The sequence below is a fragment of the Antedon bifida genome, chromosome 9, assembly GCF_963402885.1.
Source record: "Antedon bifida chromosome 9, ecAntBifi1.1, whole genome shotgun sequence".
Classification (NCBI taxonomy): domain Eukaryota; kingdom Metazoa; phylum Echinodermata; class Crinoidea; order Comatulida; family Antedonidae; genus Antedon; species Antedon bifida.
The window spans coordinates 1,447,858-1,466,843 of NC_136234.1; the positions used below are offsets into that span (position 1 = coordinate 1,447,858).

Consider the following 18,986-nt stretch of genomic DNA (forward strand, 5'->3'; position numbering starts at 1 on the left):
CTGTCGACAGAAAGTATCACACCAAGTTTTTTTCCTCACAAAATATTCAGATTTAATTTCCCTTTCAAATAGGGTTTGCAAGGAAATGTAACCTGTAAGTCTGTGCAATATCACAATAGTTTCTTGTGTGAAAATAGTTTATTGTACAGTCATTAAAGGCAATATATACATATTATTAAACAAACAATTTCTTCAAAAATTATATACAATATTATATACAAATTCCATTTATATTATTTTCTTAAAATATTATTTTTTAACATATTAATATTAAACCGTTCTACACTTATATTAATTTACTTAGTATAAATCAGATCAGTAGCTACTTTCACACAACAATTTAGAATTACATTTTTATAAATTAATCAATGTAAAATTAAAGTAAAAAACTCATAATTATGCAAAAAATAATAAATAATAGTATAAGTACATTTTACAACCCCTAGTAGGCTAAAAAATGTAAAAAAATAATCTGACTTCTGGAACCCAAACACATCAATTTTGCTGGCGTTCATAAGTTTAGTATGGACAGCCAACTAAGTGAGGTGAGTATTGTTGATTGAAGGGAAGCATTACACTCCCCATCCTAATGAGTATGGACAGCCAACTAGGACATATAATTTTAGTCATCTTCCATATCAGAAAACACATCAGTCACAGCATGTGAGACGTCAGTCAGCTGTCTACTAAGACCTGTTAAAAAAAACCATTTTAATCAATGTTCTGTTAATTAACAAATTGAATAACAAATGATAAAAGCTAGTATTTTATACCATTTCATCGTTATGATTTCCCTCAATCATCATGCTGATTATTACAGAACTATTGTGGTGGGAGTATTCACAGCTGTTTTGGGGTTTAGCTTTGATAGTGAAAGATTCACATACCACTAGCAACACTAAATAATAGTGCTAAGGTGAAAGGTTACTTACCATGTTGTGCTGGTGTACTATTCTTGGAAAGAGCACTTCCAAAAATTGACCTATTAAAAAATAAAATGATTTTAAATGTGTTTGATTAATCCTATAGATTAGTTCAGACTCGTACAAGAAAATAATGACATAGGCCTACATCAGTCTCAATGTGATACATTAATTAAATCATCTAAGTTACCCTCTCCTAGATTCGGTGTCCTCTCGCTCTTCATCATGTTCTGATCCAACGGCTGCAAGTGTGTTTTGGTTGAATCCACTTAATGGTTCTCCCAGTATACCAACTCTATAATACAACAGAAAATTACAATTGAACATCTGGCCTCAGCAGAACAAAACAAATGCATGAAACTATTACAAAACATTCAAAGTACAGTCAAAATAAATAACATAGTAACTTACTTTTTAGAGAGTTTTGTACCAAATGCAATCTTGTCTTCGTGAATGTTCATATTTCTAAAAGGAAATCAAGATCTTATTTAATTTACAGTAATGAAAAAATGAAAGCACTCAGAAACTGAGTGAAGTACTTGGCAAAATATTGCCACAGAGGGTGCATGTTGATATTTCGGCCCATGTTAAAAGAATACAAACTTTTCTTTTTTGTTATTGTTATTAATAAGTTATTAATAAACCGATTTTCTTGAATTTCAATTCAATATTTTCTGTTAGTACATACTTATCTACACCGAAAAATTCAGAATGATAATTTGAAAATTGTAGGTGCTCTCGTGCTAACAAACAAACATACAAATACTTGGAATACTATACTTGGAAAAATTCTAAAAATCAAATCGTAATTCTATATTTTTTTTAAGCTCAATTAAGCTTGGTTCCCACTAGGACGCAACGCAAGGACGTAGACGCAACGTAAGTGAATTGACCAATCACAAGCGATGGATTATTTAAACTGTCGCTTGTCATTGGTCAACATGCTTGCGTTGCGTTTACGTCCTTGTGTTGCTTCCTAGTGGGAACCAAGTTTAAGCTAGGTAGGTGATGAATTATTAATTACCCTGAATGATTTGGTTTGTGAGTGTTGAACAACCAATTTGACTCTTCTTTTGGAGTTGGTAACACAGACACTAACATTGGTGACCTTTGGCTAAAACACAAAAAGAAAGCAAAGCAACTTTAATACCAGTGAACAACTTCTGTTACAAGAGTACAGGTACTGTATTTGTTGTCTTAGTTATTTAAAAAAAAAATGTTGGGGTACTTACTTAATAATTGAAGTGATGGCAGGGCGTTTTCTATAAAAAATAAAAGTACTGTATAATTGAAATAATATAATAATAACAGATGATTTCTAAAATACTAATATTCTAATTCAACTTCTCATGTAGCTTGATTGTAACATGCTTTGCTATGCTACACATAAAGAAGGTGTAATTTTAACTTCAGTTATGCTGGGGTTACGAAGTAAACACCACACCCGACATACATCATACAAAACTCACGGTTTCATTTTTCTATGTTGTGCTGGTGTAAGAAAGTCACTCTTCCATTTCTCATAATCAATTTCTGTTTGGTATTTTTTCTCAGTATCGACTAAATCATCCTCTGCTGGTGCGTTCTTAACACGTAGTGCTGGGTTGAACACATCTGATCTAAGTAATCTGTAAGTAACAATAAACATAGTGCTTAAGCAACAAAGTTGTAAGCAGATTGACACAATTGCAGAGGGCATTTCGATTTGCGGTGACCTACAGTAGAACCTACGGATTGATGTGTCGTTGGTCGTCGACACCAAAATGTGTCTGTAGTTTAATAAAGCAAGGAAGCACATCCCACCTTCCCTGCAAGCAACGTCATAGCATGACCCAACTTCGTCTTTCTTTTACTGGGGGAATTTACCTTCCAACTTCTTTATGAATAACATCGTAGTCTCTCCTTCTAAATGCAATCCAAACAACGTATACACAAAACTTATACAATGACTCGTACATTAGTCTATCTCTGTAAGTTGATGACACTCGACTTCTGAAAAACACAAGTGATAAATACATTTTGAAAAGATATAAAAGCTAAAACATTCAATTAAAGTTTGTTATAGGTTTAATAGGTTGATTTAATTGATTAGTAAATTAAATCAATTTACCATTGATAAATTTTGTTATATAAATGTCTTACCCTCCACAGGCCATGTGATGGTGAGATTGCAATCCTAGGCCTAAGACAAGAACACAATAGCTCTGTGCCAGGCCTTTCTGAGTAGCATCCATCCTACCAATTATGCTTGCCATTTCTTTCTTTTCCTTTTGGCTAGGTTCACTAAATTTAAATAGAAAAACGTTTTTCTTTTATTATTATTTATTTATACTGGGTAACCTCTTCAGTCAATGACTGGCCTTCCAGAGGACCCAGTTGTTATGATCAGTAGCTGTGTGTGACAATGGCTGTGTGTGTACTAGTACACCGGGGTAACCCCACTTGTCTCGAAAGATGTACTAGGTTCTTTAAACAACAAACTGTGCCAACTAATGTCTGCTTACTTACGTGGTCATAGGTTTTGGTTTATTTTCAAGAGCAATCTTATCAAAGAACGATGCAAAATAGTTGAGAAGGCCAAGTAAAAACACATCAAATTGTTCAAGACTAAAAAGACAAAATTAATTATTAACAAATTTGTATGAAACATTCAGATACAGTACACAATCAATGATTTTTGTTGTTAATAATAAATATTGGAGTGTGGTTAACATGCTTTCTATCCAATCTCAGGGTCCAGGGTAATTCAATCCTGACCTATCGCCAGGCCTCAAATGGGACTTTAGTTTATAAGCAGGATACATTATAAAATAGTTTTTCCATCCTGTAATTTGCGAGTTGCTTGGTGTTGGATGCGCATGAAATAAAAAAAATCAAAACAGACAATATAGTACATCTTTAAATTGTGTTTATTTCGTGAAAATGAAGTATTCTTACCTTAATAAACTCATTTCAAAAAGCTCAGTTGAAAAATTCACTTCATTTAAACTTGCGAGTGTAACATCTATTAGAAGCAAAAGCAAATACAATTTACTAAAGTTACATTTATGCATATTGTTGTAGTGAATTTTTGTTACAAAATGGCATAATTATTTTCTTTTATTCTTCACCTTTAGAATATTGGCACTCACAAAAATTGTGGGACAGTAAAAAAAAAACAGTAAAAGTATGTACAGTATAAAATAAAAGTAATCGTAGTAAAAAAAAAAGACAACAAAATTTTTACAGTATTTCATGTTTTCATGAATACCAGAAATACAAAACACAAACATTTTTTTTCAAATTAAAATGAACTTTAACCTTTAACCTTTTATTCTTTCAAGCGTCACAGTAGTTTCCTTGGTTGCTCCCTTCATATTTGATTTATTAGTCAGTCCCCGATGACCTCTTCCCCCAGCTCCCTGACCTTTCTCCATCTTGACTGGTGTAGCTCTAATATATTCAAAAGAAAATGCGTTATTGATGGAAAAAGTTTTCATTCCAATGATTTTAATTTAGTTTTTCCTGGATAAATAATTTTGAGTAATTAGATATATTGTCCCCCTAAAGATTATTTTTTTTCTAATTTTTTGTTGAAATTCCATTTTAATGTCACATAATAGTTCACTCTGACAAAAAACTGGATCAAAAAAAAAATGATTTACCTGAAAAAAATGTCAGACAATGGTTTTTGGTTAAAATTAACTGTTTCATTTTTCTTTATCTTTTTATAAGTGAAATAATATTTTTTTTTACAGAAGTGAATAACTTATTAAAACTACAAAATGGTCTATTTAAAGTCTGATTTTATTAATCTTCATTTTTCATGTTTTTGGGGAACAATTCTTTATTTTGGGCTTATTATAAACTATTCTTCTATTCATTTTAATATAGAAAAAAATAATTGCTAAATAATTAGATAAAAACAAATTAAATATAACAAACATAAAAAAATCCTATTAATATCAAAATACCTGTCTCTCTTTCCTGCATCAGCGAATGTAATGTTTTTTGATCGCCTGTTTTTTCTATCCTTTTCATTGATATTATGAGTTATGCTGGGATGAGAATGAAGAAAATGCTTTAAAAATGAAATGGTTATGATACGCAACTGTTAAAAAAAAACCTTTAACAAAATTGGGGCTGCTTAAATTTAAAAGTTTATTTTCCATATATATAAAAAAGAAAGAAAAAATTGTGGAAAAATGTTGAAAATTGAATTAAATCAATTTACTGGATTTTGAGTTCTATTAATAATAATAAAAAAAAAAGTAGGTTCCGCCCGGGTTCGAACCGGGGACCTTCTGCGTGTAAAGCAGACGTGATAACCACTACACCACGAAACCATTGTTAAATGGATTGGATTTCTAAACGTCATGAGCATACTTTGCTTGGAATTCCAGTGTCTGTGTTTCATCTTTCCAGTACCAATGGCCTTTGTTAGGAGACGGAGTCTAAAGGGAGGAAAAAGGAAAAAATCTTCAATTTAATCAAACAAAATGTCCAAAAACTGGCTTTTCAGCGTTTGATGAGTGACACAACGACCAAGATCTGACTGAGGAGGCGTCCTTTTTAATATTTTTGCCGTATCGCGGACGCTACCAAACTTTACATTGTAGTTTTAGTAGTAAATCAAGTAATTTATTTCAATAAGATAGACACACATATAATATACATTAGTTGTTTACTTCCTGTATGAATGCATTTGAAAACTTACGCTTACAACCTCTTGTTTTGCCATAGTTTTACCGTCCAAAATTGCGGTTGAAATTTGACTCCGCTTTCTCTATTTATCATAGCAACCTCCTGAGGGCGGTATATCAATTAATACTCTCTCTAATAATTTAATTACAGTAATAGAAATAATATAATATCAAATTAAGTTGAACTTATGACATATTACTAAGTACTGGTACTATTTACTACAATTTTCAGTAAAAGAAATGCGTTTTATAGCCTAATCGGTAGCACGAAATGTATTGTTTTTATACGTACGTACGTATATATGTGCTGCACACATTTTACATGCGGCCCAGAACGAATTTAAAGCCAATCAATTAGTTTTTGCTTTTAGCACATGCCCATTTTTTCAAAACAAAAATATTAAAAACAAAAGTTTCAAATTTACAGTTTTCACGTACATCTCTTCAAAAGAGCTAAATGAGTGAAAAAGCATGTAGTTCTTGGGAATCTTTTCTCACAGGTATTTCAATTCAATACTGAAGACTATTTAGGTTGAAATAACATATAGTTGTTTTCGAGTCATTCATCATTATGATTTAGCTAGCTAGGCTAGGCCTACTTACTAGTACTATAGGCTACTCAGCAGATAGATGATGATTGATGTCACACTAGCCTAGTTAGCCCAGTAAAGGGCAGACAGGACGTTTCGCCCCTTTTGTGTTTGGGTTACCATGAAAATTTTTATTGTAATAAAATAAATTGTGGTTTTTCATATACAGAAAATCTACTTAAAACTGGTTTAGTAGATGGAGTTTGTTTGCTGTCCAAACGAGGATGTAAACTGTATTCACAAGGAAAGCTAGAAAACATTGAAAAGGTGATTTTATTAATATTATTTTATTTATTAATATTATATAATATAATAAATTATATTTATTATATCTTTATGCACATAGAACTACCGAATGCCAATTTAATTAAATAATTATAGCCGGAAATGGAATATATTGTATTTTAAATTGAATATTTATGTGATTAAAAAAAATATTTTTTTTACCAGTTTAAACTTGGTTCATCTATGTGCAGGTGGCAATGCACAAGCAACAGTTCGGGTTTATTCATCATCATTGGCAACCAAGCTTTAACCATAGAGAAATTATAGCACTATAATATCACTATCTATAATATCACTATCTATGCTTTACTAAAATATTGCAATATATCTTAACATTTAAATATTTCTTTTTAAGTCTGAATGGAAGAGCCTTCAAGATGTTTGTCATTCTGGGCAGGCAGTACAATGCGATACAATAGAGCTTGCAATAAACAGCAGAAGTGATAAAACTAAGTTTTATATTTACAATAAGACACTTAATAGGTACAGTGTTGTTTTGGATTCACTAAAGCAAAAATATTTTTAAGAAAGTGGTTAGGATTCTGGCAGAATCAACGCAATTGATTGGTCAATTGAAAATCGCTCATGCATGCACATTTTTATAACCTCATGTACTGGTTGGCTGGCGTAGTGGTGTGATACTGCGGCTAGGGGTCTAGTGGTTTTTGTAGACAGTTCAATTCTGTAAATTTTTTTTTTAAATTCAAAAATTTTTTTTTCATAGCTTGTATGCCAAAAGCAGTGATGCCGGACTTATCATCTGTAAAATTCCAACTGGTTGCATCATTTGCTCCTACTCCTCACCGGTTATGAACAATAAAGCAGTCCTAGCTGTAGAAAGATTTGCAGATCTTCTGAAAGCCTGAGAGAAGCCATCTGGACCATGATGCCATTCCATCTTCTGCTCTTACACCTAACCAACAATAAAGCCATTCTTGCCATGGTTACTAAAAGATGTGTAGTGGAAAATCAGGGAAGAGTTAATTGTAATTTAACTCTTCCCTGGTGAAAATATTTTAAATTTTTTAATCAACATTTATTTTTATATAGTGTAAATAATTTGATTACAGTACAATTTAAATTGTATTTTTTAAATTGTTCATTGATGACATATTTTTTTAAAACAAAAATGTCCACAGCCTTGTAAAAAAGGCTCTAAATATTAATTAATAACATTTCTTATTGTTGTGGTAAAAAAATATATAAAAATGTACATACCATTGTGTAGTCTTGCATATTTGAATAAATAAACTTTACATCAAAAACCTTTGTAGGGCCTATGATGATCATGTTTGTATCAAGCTTGCTATATAATCGTAATTGTACAAAAGTAAAAAGTAATTTTAAAAAATACAAACTTCCGTTATACTGCATAAAAAACAAACATTTTATTAACATAACTATTAACATATAGTTGGCTAAAGATAACAAATTCAAACAAGGCAGTGTTATAACAATATGAGAGGTCAATTCCTACATCTTGACCGTAAGTTGCTCAACGTGTTTTTACATTATAGCATCTATAACATATATTTCAATACAGTAATACCATTTTTTTAGATATAAAAAAAATACTATATTACAGAAATCAAATATGATTTCCAATAGGATAAAAAAGCATTTAAAAAAAAATGAAAATTGAAAAAAAAAAAACTTAAGATGTCTACACTATCAAATTAGTTTGACAAAGAAAGTGTGATGTGCCAAAATATGGTACTGTAGTAATATTCATCATGTCCATATATGGGCACATCACATTTTGTTGTTGCATAATAAAGTTTGATAGTGTGGACAGAGCTTTAAAATAGGCTAAAAGCATACAATGAATGCTCCTTTTAATCTCCCCATTAAATTTGATTCTTTTTAGAGACCATTTCACCAGTTTACTCTGTAAATATCATTCAGGTTTATTTATTCTACTTATTCTTATTCATTTTAGTTATACTATGTTTATTATTTTAATGATTTAGCAGCTTTTGTTGTATTCAGTACTGTGAATATGAACTATTTTGTTTATCTGCAATATTAAAATATACCTGATACAAGATATAGTGACTACTATTATTATATTCAGAGCTAATTACAGTCTTATACCCCTTTTACACCGCCAGTAAAAATGCGGAGTTGTTCCGGAATTGTATAACCAGAGTCGTACCCGAGACACAAAAATGTGGAAATGTAGGCAGGTGTACTGATTGTACTGTACTGTATTGACGTAAAAAGTTACTCGGGTCGCTGAACCGCCTGGGTAAATGATGAATCAGGTGTAAAAAGGAAATTTATCCAGACACGACACAGGTTATAAGCTCAGCGGTGTAAAAGGGGTATATAATCTTTCCTATTGTGCCAATCCATTGTGATATGAATGTGGTGGACAATAGAAATTGAGTAGCCAACAAATAAACCCTAAAACTACAACATTTTACGAGTTTGCCAACCAAAAGTGGTAGGTTTTAAGAGACAACACATGGAATGGTGAAAATAAAGATAATTATTTTGACTGATTTTTATAAAATTAAAAAATGAATTTGGTGGAAGGTAAGTGTCTAGATGGGTTCATAGCGTGGAAGAGAAGAATTAAAAAAAAAACAGATGTTAATGACAATTGGTGGTTCAAATTACAATACCGTAAATAATCCTATAATTGTTAAAAAATATAAAAACTCTGTTTTTATTTACGAACAGACACTGGAAAAATATTTTATGTTGTTGATAAACTAAGTAACTATTTTTAATTTATATCATATAATTGATGACCTTATTTGTAAATGCAGTACTATAAATTTTTGTGAATTGGATTTCAAGTTTATTTATAAACCAAAATTAATGCCTGAAAACAATTTAAAAATTCAATTTGAACAATCCGTACCATAAGAATCCCAAAATGTGTACAATTTGTTTGTAATTTCAAAAATGTATATTGATATTATATTTAAAATCCAGTCACTGCTATCCACAGTATTGATAGTTATTACAAATTTGTCTTTGGAATAACAATTTAATTTTAGGTTTTCCCAATTATTTGGGATTTGATATTGCGGATGAAAATTGATTTAAAGTGGAGCTCCACCCAGGAAATTGCTATTTTTCATACATTTCAACTATTCTTTAAAAATATCATCCCTCATACTTCATATTTTTTTGAAAATTTTTTCAATGAGTATGATTTTCTTGAAAATCACGCCTTTTTGCGTTTTGGGGGGATACCTTGTAATTTCCTATTCTTTTACATGCAAAAGGGGGGTATATTTGAATATTCCTAAAAAATTAATTTCTTCACTAAAAAAAAAAAGTAAAATGTTTTTATATGTAATTTTTCCAGATCTTTTTATTTCTGGTATTGTTATTGCGTATACATTGCGCAATTTCGCGTAAATAGACACTTTCCCCCGTTGGGTCCAATTGGGTTTTTTACTTTGCTAGGGAGTATGATCACGTGACATTTCTCACGACATTTTTCACACTGCAGCTGGCGATCTGTTATTGTCGCGATGTTATTTTTGACGGGCGAAAAGTATATTAAAACATTCTGGATGTGACCCTATCATGTTTCACAGTGTAATAAGTGATTATTAGATTATTACTAAAATGTCAAATTTAACGAGATTTGAGAAAGACGTGACTATATATTCAATAAAGCTAGGCCTACTAGAGTCTAGGTATGTAACGATGCTGCTTGGCCTCTAGCTGGCTGCCTGATAGCCTTACACTACAGCAGTGAAGTTTGTTCTGGCACCCAATCTCGGCCTACCCATGGGCCATGATAGGGTGCCTGAATAGTTGCTTTTCAGTCAGACATAAGCTTCCACATCCGTTACTATTCTGAGCAATACCAGTCTTGTTTTGTAGAGAATTTTGTGTTTCACAATTCTTAATGTGCGAGAAAACCCAGGAATGATAAATAGGACGAAACGACCAAGCATTTTCGAACCCATGACTACAGTCCTACCTAGACATGAATTCAAGCAGACGATTTAGCTAGGCCTAGCTTAAAATTAATAAGCAATTTGATTAAGATTATTATGCTGTTGTTGTACAGTGCAAATCATGATGTTACATGTAAATTATGCTGACATTTTTATCGGAAATATTACTTGGGCCTAAACAAATCGTATTAATTGTGTGTATAAACAGGGAGTTGTAAAAATTATTTTACAACTCCCTGGTATAAAATTGATTTGCCATTTTCCAACACATAATTTACTAAAACGCGTCAGTCGCTAAGTGTAACGCGTTTTGCGACGTATTGTAAACTAATAACCCCTAAGTTACTGAAAAAGTGTAATGTAGTAAAAAACACTATTTTCTGACCGATTTTTTAGAAATTAGTTTTTGGAAAATATTGCCATATCTTCCCTGTTTTTTGTATGTAATCACTTTCAATTAAACATACTTAAACATAATATAAGCTGAGAAAGTCTGAGTGTAGCTCCACTTTAAGAGGGGGTAACGTCTTTGGTTTTTGCTACAAACCAGGGGAGAAAACAATATCTGTTTGACTAGAGGATTAGGGTTTTAAAAGGGAATGTTTCAACATAACAGATTTTGCTGCCATTCAAAACTACTTCACAAGTACTAATGTTTAATAGCCGAATATCAGTACTAAATCTATAATTTGTACAGTATCGTAGGCACATTCTGTAATACAGAGTCACATGTGATGACTGTATCATGCAATAGGCCATAAACCTAACCATTAATATAAATACAGGCATCATATGTGATACATATCTGACACAGTATTACAGATAATGGACAGATAATGCCATGTGTGGAGATACAGTACAGAGAATCAGGTGTTTTTAATCGGCACTGAAAGAGAATGAATATGTTATTGATATAATATTGCTGTATTAGAAATTATACATTAAATAGCTACAGTAAACTTTTTTTGTTAAGTTTGTTACCCGTCTTTCATCTCATAAATACACCCCATTTACCAATTTTTGGTTCCTCGATTCACCCTTAACGGTTGAGTGATTCCTGGCATTGGTTTCGTTCCTTACTTGGTTCTTGGAAAGACTGGTGGCTAGTTCCTGGTTCCTCGTTTCCGTTGTTGAATAACCATTCACCATACCCTGCTTCTTGGAGTCCATGGAAAGACTATTTTTTATAACATCCTTGGCATTTGTGATCAGCTTTTTGGTGAATCCATTTTCTTGTGAATGTTGCGGACGTCCGTTTGATGTTTTGAATAATTGTTGTAAAATGTAGTCTGATAACAGCTGCAGAATATTTGGAACACCTTCATAACCTAGTATTATAAAAACAATTTGTTTATCCGACTAAAAGCTGTTGGACCTGAAGCAGTAATTATCCAAGAAATATTAACAATGGGGGTAAAAAAATAATGTCACAATGATCCGATTTAAAAAAAATTATTTTTTTTTATAATTGAAATATTTTTTTATAATGGGCGACTTCTTCAGTCAACGACTGATGTACTAGTACACAGGGGCAACCCCGTACTCGTCTCGATAAGATGTACTAGGTTCTTTAAAGTGCACATGAGCTAGATGTGTACACTGGACCTACGGTTTATACTCCTTATTCGAGAAGACTCTTTCTACCACCAGAACCATGGAGCGTGTGAGTATGGCTATGTAATTACGGTCCCGCTCGATATAGCAATGGTGTTGATTAATGGCAGAGACATCAATGACATCTGGCAAAGTAAAATATGAGTACATCTTATCGAGACGAGTAGGGGGTTACCCTGGTGTACTAGTACACACACAGCTACTTATTATGGAGCCGCACATCTTTCAGTCCTGATATTGCGACTCCTGGGCCAAATGAACAAAATAAAAATAAAATAACAAGCTACTTACTAGGGAATGCATTAACGTCAATAATGTAGTGAACACCCGTTTCATTTTCAACAATGATATCAATACCAATGAGGGAGCTATTCAACTGGCTGCATACTCGTTCTACAAGTTTGTTTATTGTCGTTTCACATGGTTCTTTACCTGAAGATCTGCAGTCACTGTCATCAAGCTGTAAACGGTCAATTGTTTCAATTTAACTACAACACTTACTAAAGCTCTATCCACACTATCAAACTTTATGTGGCCAAAAAATATGGTAGTGATATGCCCAAATATGGTTGTGATATGACATCATATTTTTTTTTGTCACATAAAATTTGATAGTGTAGAAAGAGCTTTAATGGGAGTTTGATTGATTGATTGATTCTTTTATTTTTCACACAACATTCATAAAAATATAAATAAAAAATTAAGTACAATAAAGTGTGAAAAACAGGATAACCACAAGCAAGCAAAGCTTTTAATCTGTGGCACCCTAACTTAAAATATAAATTTACAAATATATTACAAAAATGTTTTCATGTAGTAAATAAATGAGTTGGGGATATACATTGGAGAACCCTTTAAAGGCGAGACCATTCAAACTCAGGAAAGTGTCCATCATTCGTCATAATACTGACTGAAATACCGCTATACCCAATTTTGTGGTTATTAAACTACAGTGCCTACCTGGTTCAGAAAAGATGCCGAGTCCGGTTTTGACACATCATGACTATTAAAAAAGATTGTTTCTAGTGTTGAATCTAAAAAAAAATAATGTATAAAACCATGATTGATTGTATACAGTACACACATTGTGTACTCATCATGTTTTACTGTTTTATGTCATTTTTAAATTATATGCAATCCACCCATATGTGCTACTATGTATGTTAAACATATAAAAATTTATACAATTTTACATCGTCAAATGTGACAATATTAAAATGTCGAAATACATACAAAAACAAACTGTTTTTTTTTACACTTATTTTGGTAAAAAGATATAAGGATGTATTTTCATAGAGTACTTTTTCTTCTTTCATTTAGGATCAAACTTCATAGTTGAAGGCTACTGTTCCACTGGCTATAGCTGTTGCATTTTTTATTTTTGCATACAGTGTGTGGTATGTATACAAAGTTAAATAATAGTTTCAAAATGACCAACCAATCTGGCACAATAATTAGTATAAAGAATATATTAAAATGCTTACCCTTTTCAGAAAAGTTTTTAAGAGAGGGTCTCTGTACAATAAAGTGTTTATCCCCTAGTATGAATATCTTATGTAGAACTGCATTGTGTTTAATGAAGGTTTGAGCAACGCAAGGTGGTTTCACGTCTTTTAGACCAGATTCGTTGAAAATTATAGACATCTAAAAACATAAATGACATTAATTATAATTACATACTCATGTTTATTAAAAAGACAACATTCTGAAATTGTGCATGGTTTTTGTCATTTTTTAATAATTATATTGTAATTCTATTCTACTATATATATATGGCCGACTTCTGTCGTAAACGATAATCTCAATTAGTCTTACATTCATCTGAATGATGATTAAGCCAGGACTTGTTAAAGCACCTTTGGCTGGGCCCAACATTGACCAAGGGCTTCTCTCGTCCAGTGCCCACCTTAACCAGAGGAGAGGCATAAGCCAAAACAGGCAGATACTAGATGCAGGGGCTGCCATAAGAGTCAGCAGTGCTGATTTCAAATGCCTAATGGGACCCCCAGCTCCTATACGGTATTCCCAGATGGACTCCCATCCAAGCTTTAACTAGGCCCAAAGTTGCTTAACTTCGGTGATCTGACAAGAACCGGTGTTTCAACATGGTAAGGCCGTATTCTACTAGCTGCTGTATTTTATATTACTCACACTCTATGTAATTTTAGTTAACATATAAAACATAACTCCAAAATAACAACACGAACATATAGAAATGTCAAATCATGATTTACCTCTCATTTGGAGTTAGTTTCGAGATTCAAATCTTGAATCTTTATACTATGTTATTGAAACACAATCAGTGAATCTATCAATTTTACTACTTGTTTCAATAACTTTCAAAATATGGGACATAATCTATTGCTAAAATACATTATGAATATTGTCTTTATAGTATTAATAAATAAAGATATTAAATTATATTTTTGTAATAAGTTAAAACCATTATTAAATATTACTTACTTTATGCGATATCTTCGACCCATGTGCTCTAGAAGGTTTACAAACTGAAAAATAAAATTACATAAGTTAGCTACTCAAGTCTTTAGATGTATCAACCAGTAAAACAAATGTCATCTTTTGTCTCACTACAAGAATATTAAATGTATCTTGTCCTCATGTTAGTTTGTTCATTCATACACACAGTGGCCTAGTGCTACTAAAGGCCAACAAAACGTCTTGACTCATCCGTGCTGTCTAAGTTGAATCCCGACGAGAGGAATCGTCTTGTAGTTTTTACATCGTCGGGAGAACTTTAAACATGTTTAATTTTTTATCGATGAGACGACTCATCAGGCCTTGTCGTACAAGACTGTCTGAGTTGGCCTTTAGAAAGACATTTTTCCTTACCAAATGGAAATCTTACTCCAGCATCTTTTAATAATGTAAGGTTTACATCTATATCAGCTTTCGTTAACTCAACAAAATTGGGTGTTTCAACATCTGAAATTAAATCAATATAGTATTAAAAATAATAATAAAGATTTGTGGTCCAAAACATCCACTTAGTAGTACCACTTTCAAATAATAGCAATAGTATTATTATTATTACATAATTTCTTGTTTCAACTAAAAGGTGTTCTTAGTGGAAGATGTAGGATTTTGAAATAGGAGTGTGGGTGGGGGCAGGGCCTAAAATTAATTGTTAAATGACATGCTAAATTGCAGCTATTTAGGAACAGGGGGAGGGGGTGTGGAAGGGGACGCCCCGCGAGGCCTCATTCGTGATGTTAAACATTTCACATTATAGCGCTACAGTACCTTGTAATGAGGCTAACGTCTGTTTTAGCACTCCATACGTGCTAGGCCTGGCAATCAGCTGGGCAATGCTGTCAAGAGGATCAAGGACCAGTACTGAAGGGTGACGTGATATGTAGGACTAAGAAAAAAGATTAAAATGAGATTACATTGATAGTATAGATCACAGGGACTCAGAATAACTGAATTTAAACTAAAATCATATGTTACTGCAGTAAAAATATTAATAACTGCAGTAGAATAATTTTGACATAGTCCAGTCCAAAATTTAGAATATTTCAGTATACAAATTGTGTGACACTGTCTCACGCACAGACACAAACTCATAATCAATCACAACTCATCGTGAGGGCCCATTGATTGTCATCATATGCTGTTTAGGGTCACCCTCTATAAATAAGGTTAAACAAAAACAATTACAAATATAATTTGTGTTTGGCAAACAAGTAAAAGACAAATTGAATATCTTTGCTTACCTGCCAACCTTTCATGGAAGTCGCTGCATCTTCGTCTCCGTCTTCTGCAAGTACCAGGATATCAGTTGCTTTATGTAAAATCACATCAAACGGTCCTTGCTCTTCTAAATCTTGTTCTAACGATATCTGAAAATAACAATATATATTGATCATAAAAATTGCATAAACCAGACAATAATAATAGATAGAAATTCTTTGAATTTCAAATAACAAGAGATATTGATTTTTGCTTTTTTGTTCCTTTTAGTATGCGATCATTATAACCTACAGTCAACACAAAACCTACTTAATAATGAAACCACACAATTACCAAATGTGTTCTTAAGTATTTAACAAGCTTTGTTTGTCAAGTGCAGCAGTTTATAAGCGGATAAAAACACCATTTATTAGTTTATAAGCATTATAGTACAATAAAATACTTGTGTGTCCCTTTTCTCCGAGCAAAACTCTATAAGTTTACCCACACAGAGACAGACACCATACAAAACTACTTTGCTGACACAGTCACCAGTATATACATATAAACTCCAGAGGGAATGTGAAAGGTTAGGGGTATTAACGTAAATTCTGTCCCTGTGTTTTCTTAAACAACCCATAATTCGGCAGAGGAAATCCTTGTGTCATGTTTTGTCACTACCAACTTTCAAAATCCTGTATTGTGGTAATATTGTGGTCATTGATTTACTGACATTTTACTGTTTGTTTTAATCATAAACAGAGTGCCTTGTTTCTATTGCCAATAAATAACACATTAAATAAAAAGTTGTTTATCAATTTTTGACTGTATAATAACTGACATACAATTCTACTAAACTGCAAGTCAGTAAACTTGTCAATCTGCTATGAACTTTCACTTCCCAGTTGAGTAAACTCTACTGTGTTGTAATCACAGTGTGGGCCCAAATGGACTAAACTACAACTGTCATATCTTTTTGTTAATAATAGTTCAAACTAAAACTAAATTGATTGATGAATTGCATTGATTGAATGACTAATTTAAACTGAATTGATTGATTAATTATAAAGATTAAAGATATACTGTCCCCTGAAAAAATAACTTTTGCATTTTAGTGTCACACAATAGATTAATTTAAAACTGCAAAATGGCCTTAGTATTTTCTATTAATATCATTCTTCATTTTTCATGTTTTTGGAGGACAATTATTCTACTGCGCTGCAGTTACTGCAGTAACTGTTATTTTGTGAGCTCTTTACTTTATGCAATCATTTAAAATGTTTTTTGTGGGATAATCATATACACTGTTTATTGCAGTAACTGCATTGAAACAAAAATAAAATCATGTTACTGCAGTAAAATATATAATGACTGCAGTAGAATAATTTTGAAATTATAATTGTATACTCACTAAAACTGCTTCTGTCTCTATACCTTGTAATCTACAAAGTAAATAATAATATGTAAACAGTTTAAAAATGTAACATTTAACATTAATATAGTAAAAAACTTTTATTAAATAAAACAATAAAGGTGAAGTTATAAATCAGAGAATTGAAAATAGTTAATTTGCGTTTAAAATATGTAAATCTGCATAATTGTGGGTTAAATACACAATTTTCTTCAATATTTTTATTTTACAGAAAGAAAGATTTAAAGCTGTTTTATAAAAAAGGACTACAAAATTTATACTCTAAATTATAAATTTTAATTAAATTGGTTTAAACTTATATATTTAAAAAACAATACAATTGATTTATCAATCTTTATTTTATGTCTTTCTTTCTTTTATTCAATTTTTCACACTTCAAAAATAATACAAGTTATGTAAAACATTAAGGTAATCAAACTAATTTAAACAAAATATATAGAGATACTTGTACAACAAAGAAGTGTGAAAGGAGGTCTCAATGAATTTACTAGTGAAATAATAGGTTGATACTAAATAAACAAATCAATAGTTCAATGTCATTGTGCAAGAACTTAAGCCTTTTATATTGTGAACACCATGTGACAATAAAGGCTAACCTGGGAACTCGTCAACAAATAAATGAATAAAATGCAGAGCGCTCCTGTTAATTTAAGGAGTAATATGCACCCCAAAACTGTGCAATAAATATACTTTGATTCCCAGCTGAATTTTTTTTCTTCAAATTTACGCAATTTAAGGTATAAATTAAAAAATGTGTAAAATCGCAAAAAAAGGTTTAAATCGTGCATGACAAACAATAAATAAAGGCAAATGCTGCTCTAAGGTGAAATATAGGCTAGCCTATATATAGGTTTTATATTAACTAACAATAACATAATATATATTCTTAATAATAGGCTGACAGACAAAACAAGTACAATTGACAATCAATAGTACACATTTTAACCCACTCAATTCTCGATCAAAAAAAATTTATGGGGTTTTATTTTACAATTTTCAAATAAATCAAAAAGCATTTATTTATCTTCTTCTAACTAATTCGAAATTGCATAATAATACAATATTAACACTGCTTATTAAAATAAACAAATACCAGCTGGCATAAAAATAGGCTCCCTCTCTGGTAGTTAGTTCAGTTTGGCCTCCTCAACTACAGGTTTGTAGGACTCCGATCCCCTCCAACGTGCCTAACTACATATTCATACAGTACAGAGCAGCAGCAGCCTAGGCCTTGCTTGCGGCGAGAGCGCACACCTTACTTACCGACACAGGTCCGCTACTTGTTGTAAATCAATCTTCTTTCGTTTTTTCTCGCTCATCCAATATCCAATTCGTATCATACTTATGTATGTATAAATTGCTTCGTAGGTTGAAATACCAAACCCACCATAAGGGTGTAATAAAATACAAACAACTGAATCTTTTCACGCCCTAAATTACACTGCCAAACAAAAACATGCAAAACACGTCCGTCCAGTGTTATTTTAATTATTTGTCGTGCGCCCTCTATATATTTGTGCAGGTGTGGAAAGCTTCTAGGAAAGTAATATTTCGCTTTTTTAGTGTACTTTTTAGAATCTTCAAAATTATATTCAATTTAGTAATCCCTATAATTTGATTTATTGCTATTTTATTCTAATGCATAATTGCATTTTGCAAAACAAAGTAGGCTAAAATACTAAGCAGCTGCTCCTAGTCTCAGGTTGATGGTGTGACGCGTCTGCTGCTGAAAACTATTGACCAATCAAAACGAAGTGAAATCGGAGCCTTGTTCACGTCACGGAGGAAAAGAACCACCACATTGACGTGTATTCCTACACTTGACAAAAAAGATCCTGTAATGC

The 18,986-nt window shown here is 31.9% G+C and overlaps 3 protein-coding genes and 1 non-coding gene across 4 annotated transcripts; 1 reads left to right on the top strand and 3 right to left on the bottom strand.

The window, feature by feature from the left end:
* Positions 1 to 158: 158 nt before the first annotated feature.
* On the bottom strand, positions 159 to 5,708 carry LOC144851471 (protein phosphatase 1 regulatory subunit 36-like). The gene is made up of 15 exons (XM_078708962.1): positions 5,620 to 5,708; positions 5,289 to 5,356; positions 4,877 to 4,960; positions 4,231 to 4,355; positions 3,861 to 3,927; positions 3,432 to 3,530; positions 3,066 to 3,206; positions 2,790 to 2,915; positions 2,393 to 2,551; positions 2,156 to 2,185; positions 1,948 to 2,037; positions 1,335 to 1,388; positions 1,114 to 1,218; positions 933 to 982; positions 159 to 693 (listed from the first exon to the last, which is right to left on the bottom strand). Exons 1-15 carry the CDS (start codon positions 5,641 to 5,643, stop codon positions 623 to 625), a joined length of 1,293 nt encoding a protein of 430 aa, XP_078565088.1. The 5' UTR covers positions 5,644 to 5,708; the 3' UTR covers positions 159 to 622.
* Positions 5,176 to 5,248, bottom strand: Trnav-uac (transfer RNA valine (anticodon UAC)). Its single transcript has one exon. It is a non-coding gene; the product is annotated as a tRNA-Val (tRNA).
* A 278-nt stretch (positions 5,709 to 5,986) lies between the features above and the next one.
* Positions 5,987 to 7,569, top strand: LOC144851473 (uncharacterized). The gene is made up of 4 exons (XM_078708964.1): positions 5,987 to 6,105; positions 6,365 to 6,462; positions 6,836 to 6,963; positions 7,205 to 7,569. Exons 1-4 carry the CDS (start codon positions 6,063 to 6,065, stop codon positions 7,344 to 7,346), a joined length of 411 nt encoding a protein of 136 aa, XP_078565090.1. The 5' UTR covers positions 5,987 to 6,062; the 3' UTR covers positions 7,347 to 7,569.
* Positions 7,570 to 10,921: 3,352 nt separating this feature from the next.
* LOC144851472 (inositol-tetrakisphosphate 1-kinase-like) lies at positions 10,922 to 18,612 on the bottom strand. The gene is made up of 10 exons (XM_078708963.1): positions 18,406 to 18,612; positions 17,122 to 17,152; positions 15,755 to 15,880; positions 15,282 to 15,399; positions 14,871 to 14,963; positions 14,484 to 14,527; positions 13,505 to 13,664; positions 12,981 to 13,054; positions 12,312 to 12,480; positions 10,922 to 11,734 (listed from the first exon to the last, which is right to left on the bottom strand). The coding sequence occupies exons 1-10, from the start codon at positions 18,480 to 18,482 to the stop codon at positions 11,400 to 11,402; spliced, it is 1,227 nt and encodes a 408-aa protein (XP_078565089.1). The 5' UTR covers positions 18,483 to 18,612; the 3' UTR covers positions 10,922 to 11,399.
* Between the last annotated feature and the right edge of the window lie 374 nt (positions 18,613 to 18,986).

Coding starts and splice junctions, on each gene's coding strand:
- LOC144851471 (XM_078708962.1), bottom strand. CDS start 5,643: ATGGCAAAACAAGAGGTTGTAAGC. Junction 1,389..1,947: donor CACAAACCAAATCATTCAGG/GTAATTAATAAT, acceptor ATTTCCTTTTAG/AAATATGAACATTCACGAAG. Junction 983..1,113: donor GACACCGAATCTAGGAGAGG/GTAACTTAGATG, acceptor ATTTTTTAATAG/GTCAATTTTTGGAAGTGCTC.
- LOC144851473 (XM_078708964.1), top strand. CDS start 6,063: ATGAGTGAAAAAGCATGTAGTTCTTGGGAATCTTTTCTCACAG. Junction 6,106..6,364: donor TTGGGAATCTTTTCTCACAG/GTATTTCAATTC, acceptor TTTCATATACAG/AAAATCTACTTAAAACTGGT. Junction 6,964..7,204: donor TACAATAAGACACTTAATAG/GTACAGTGTTGT, acceptor TTTTTTTCATAG/CTTGTATGCCAAAAGCAGTG.
- LOC144851472 (XM_078708963.1), bottom strand. CDS start 18,482: ATGATACGAATTGGATATTGGATGAGCGAGAAAAAACGAAAGAAGATT. Junction 15,400..15,754: donor CTTCCATGAAAGGTTGGCAG/GTAAGCAAAGAT, acceptor CTTTTTTCTTAG/TCCTACATATCACGTCACCC. Junction 14,964..15,281: donor GACGTTAGCCTCATTACAAG/GTACTGTAGCGC, acceptor ATTTAATTTCAG/ATGTTGAAACACCCAATTTT.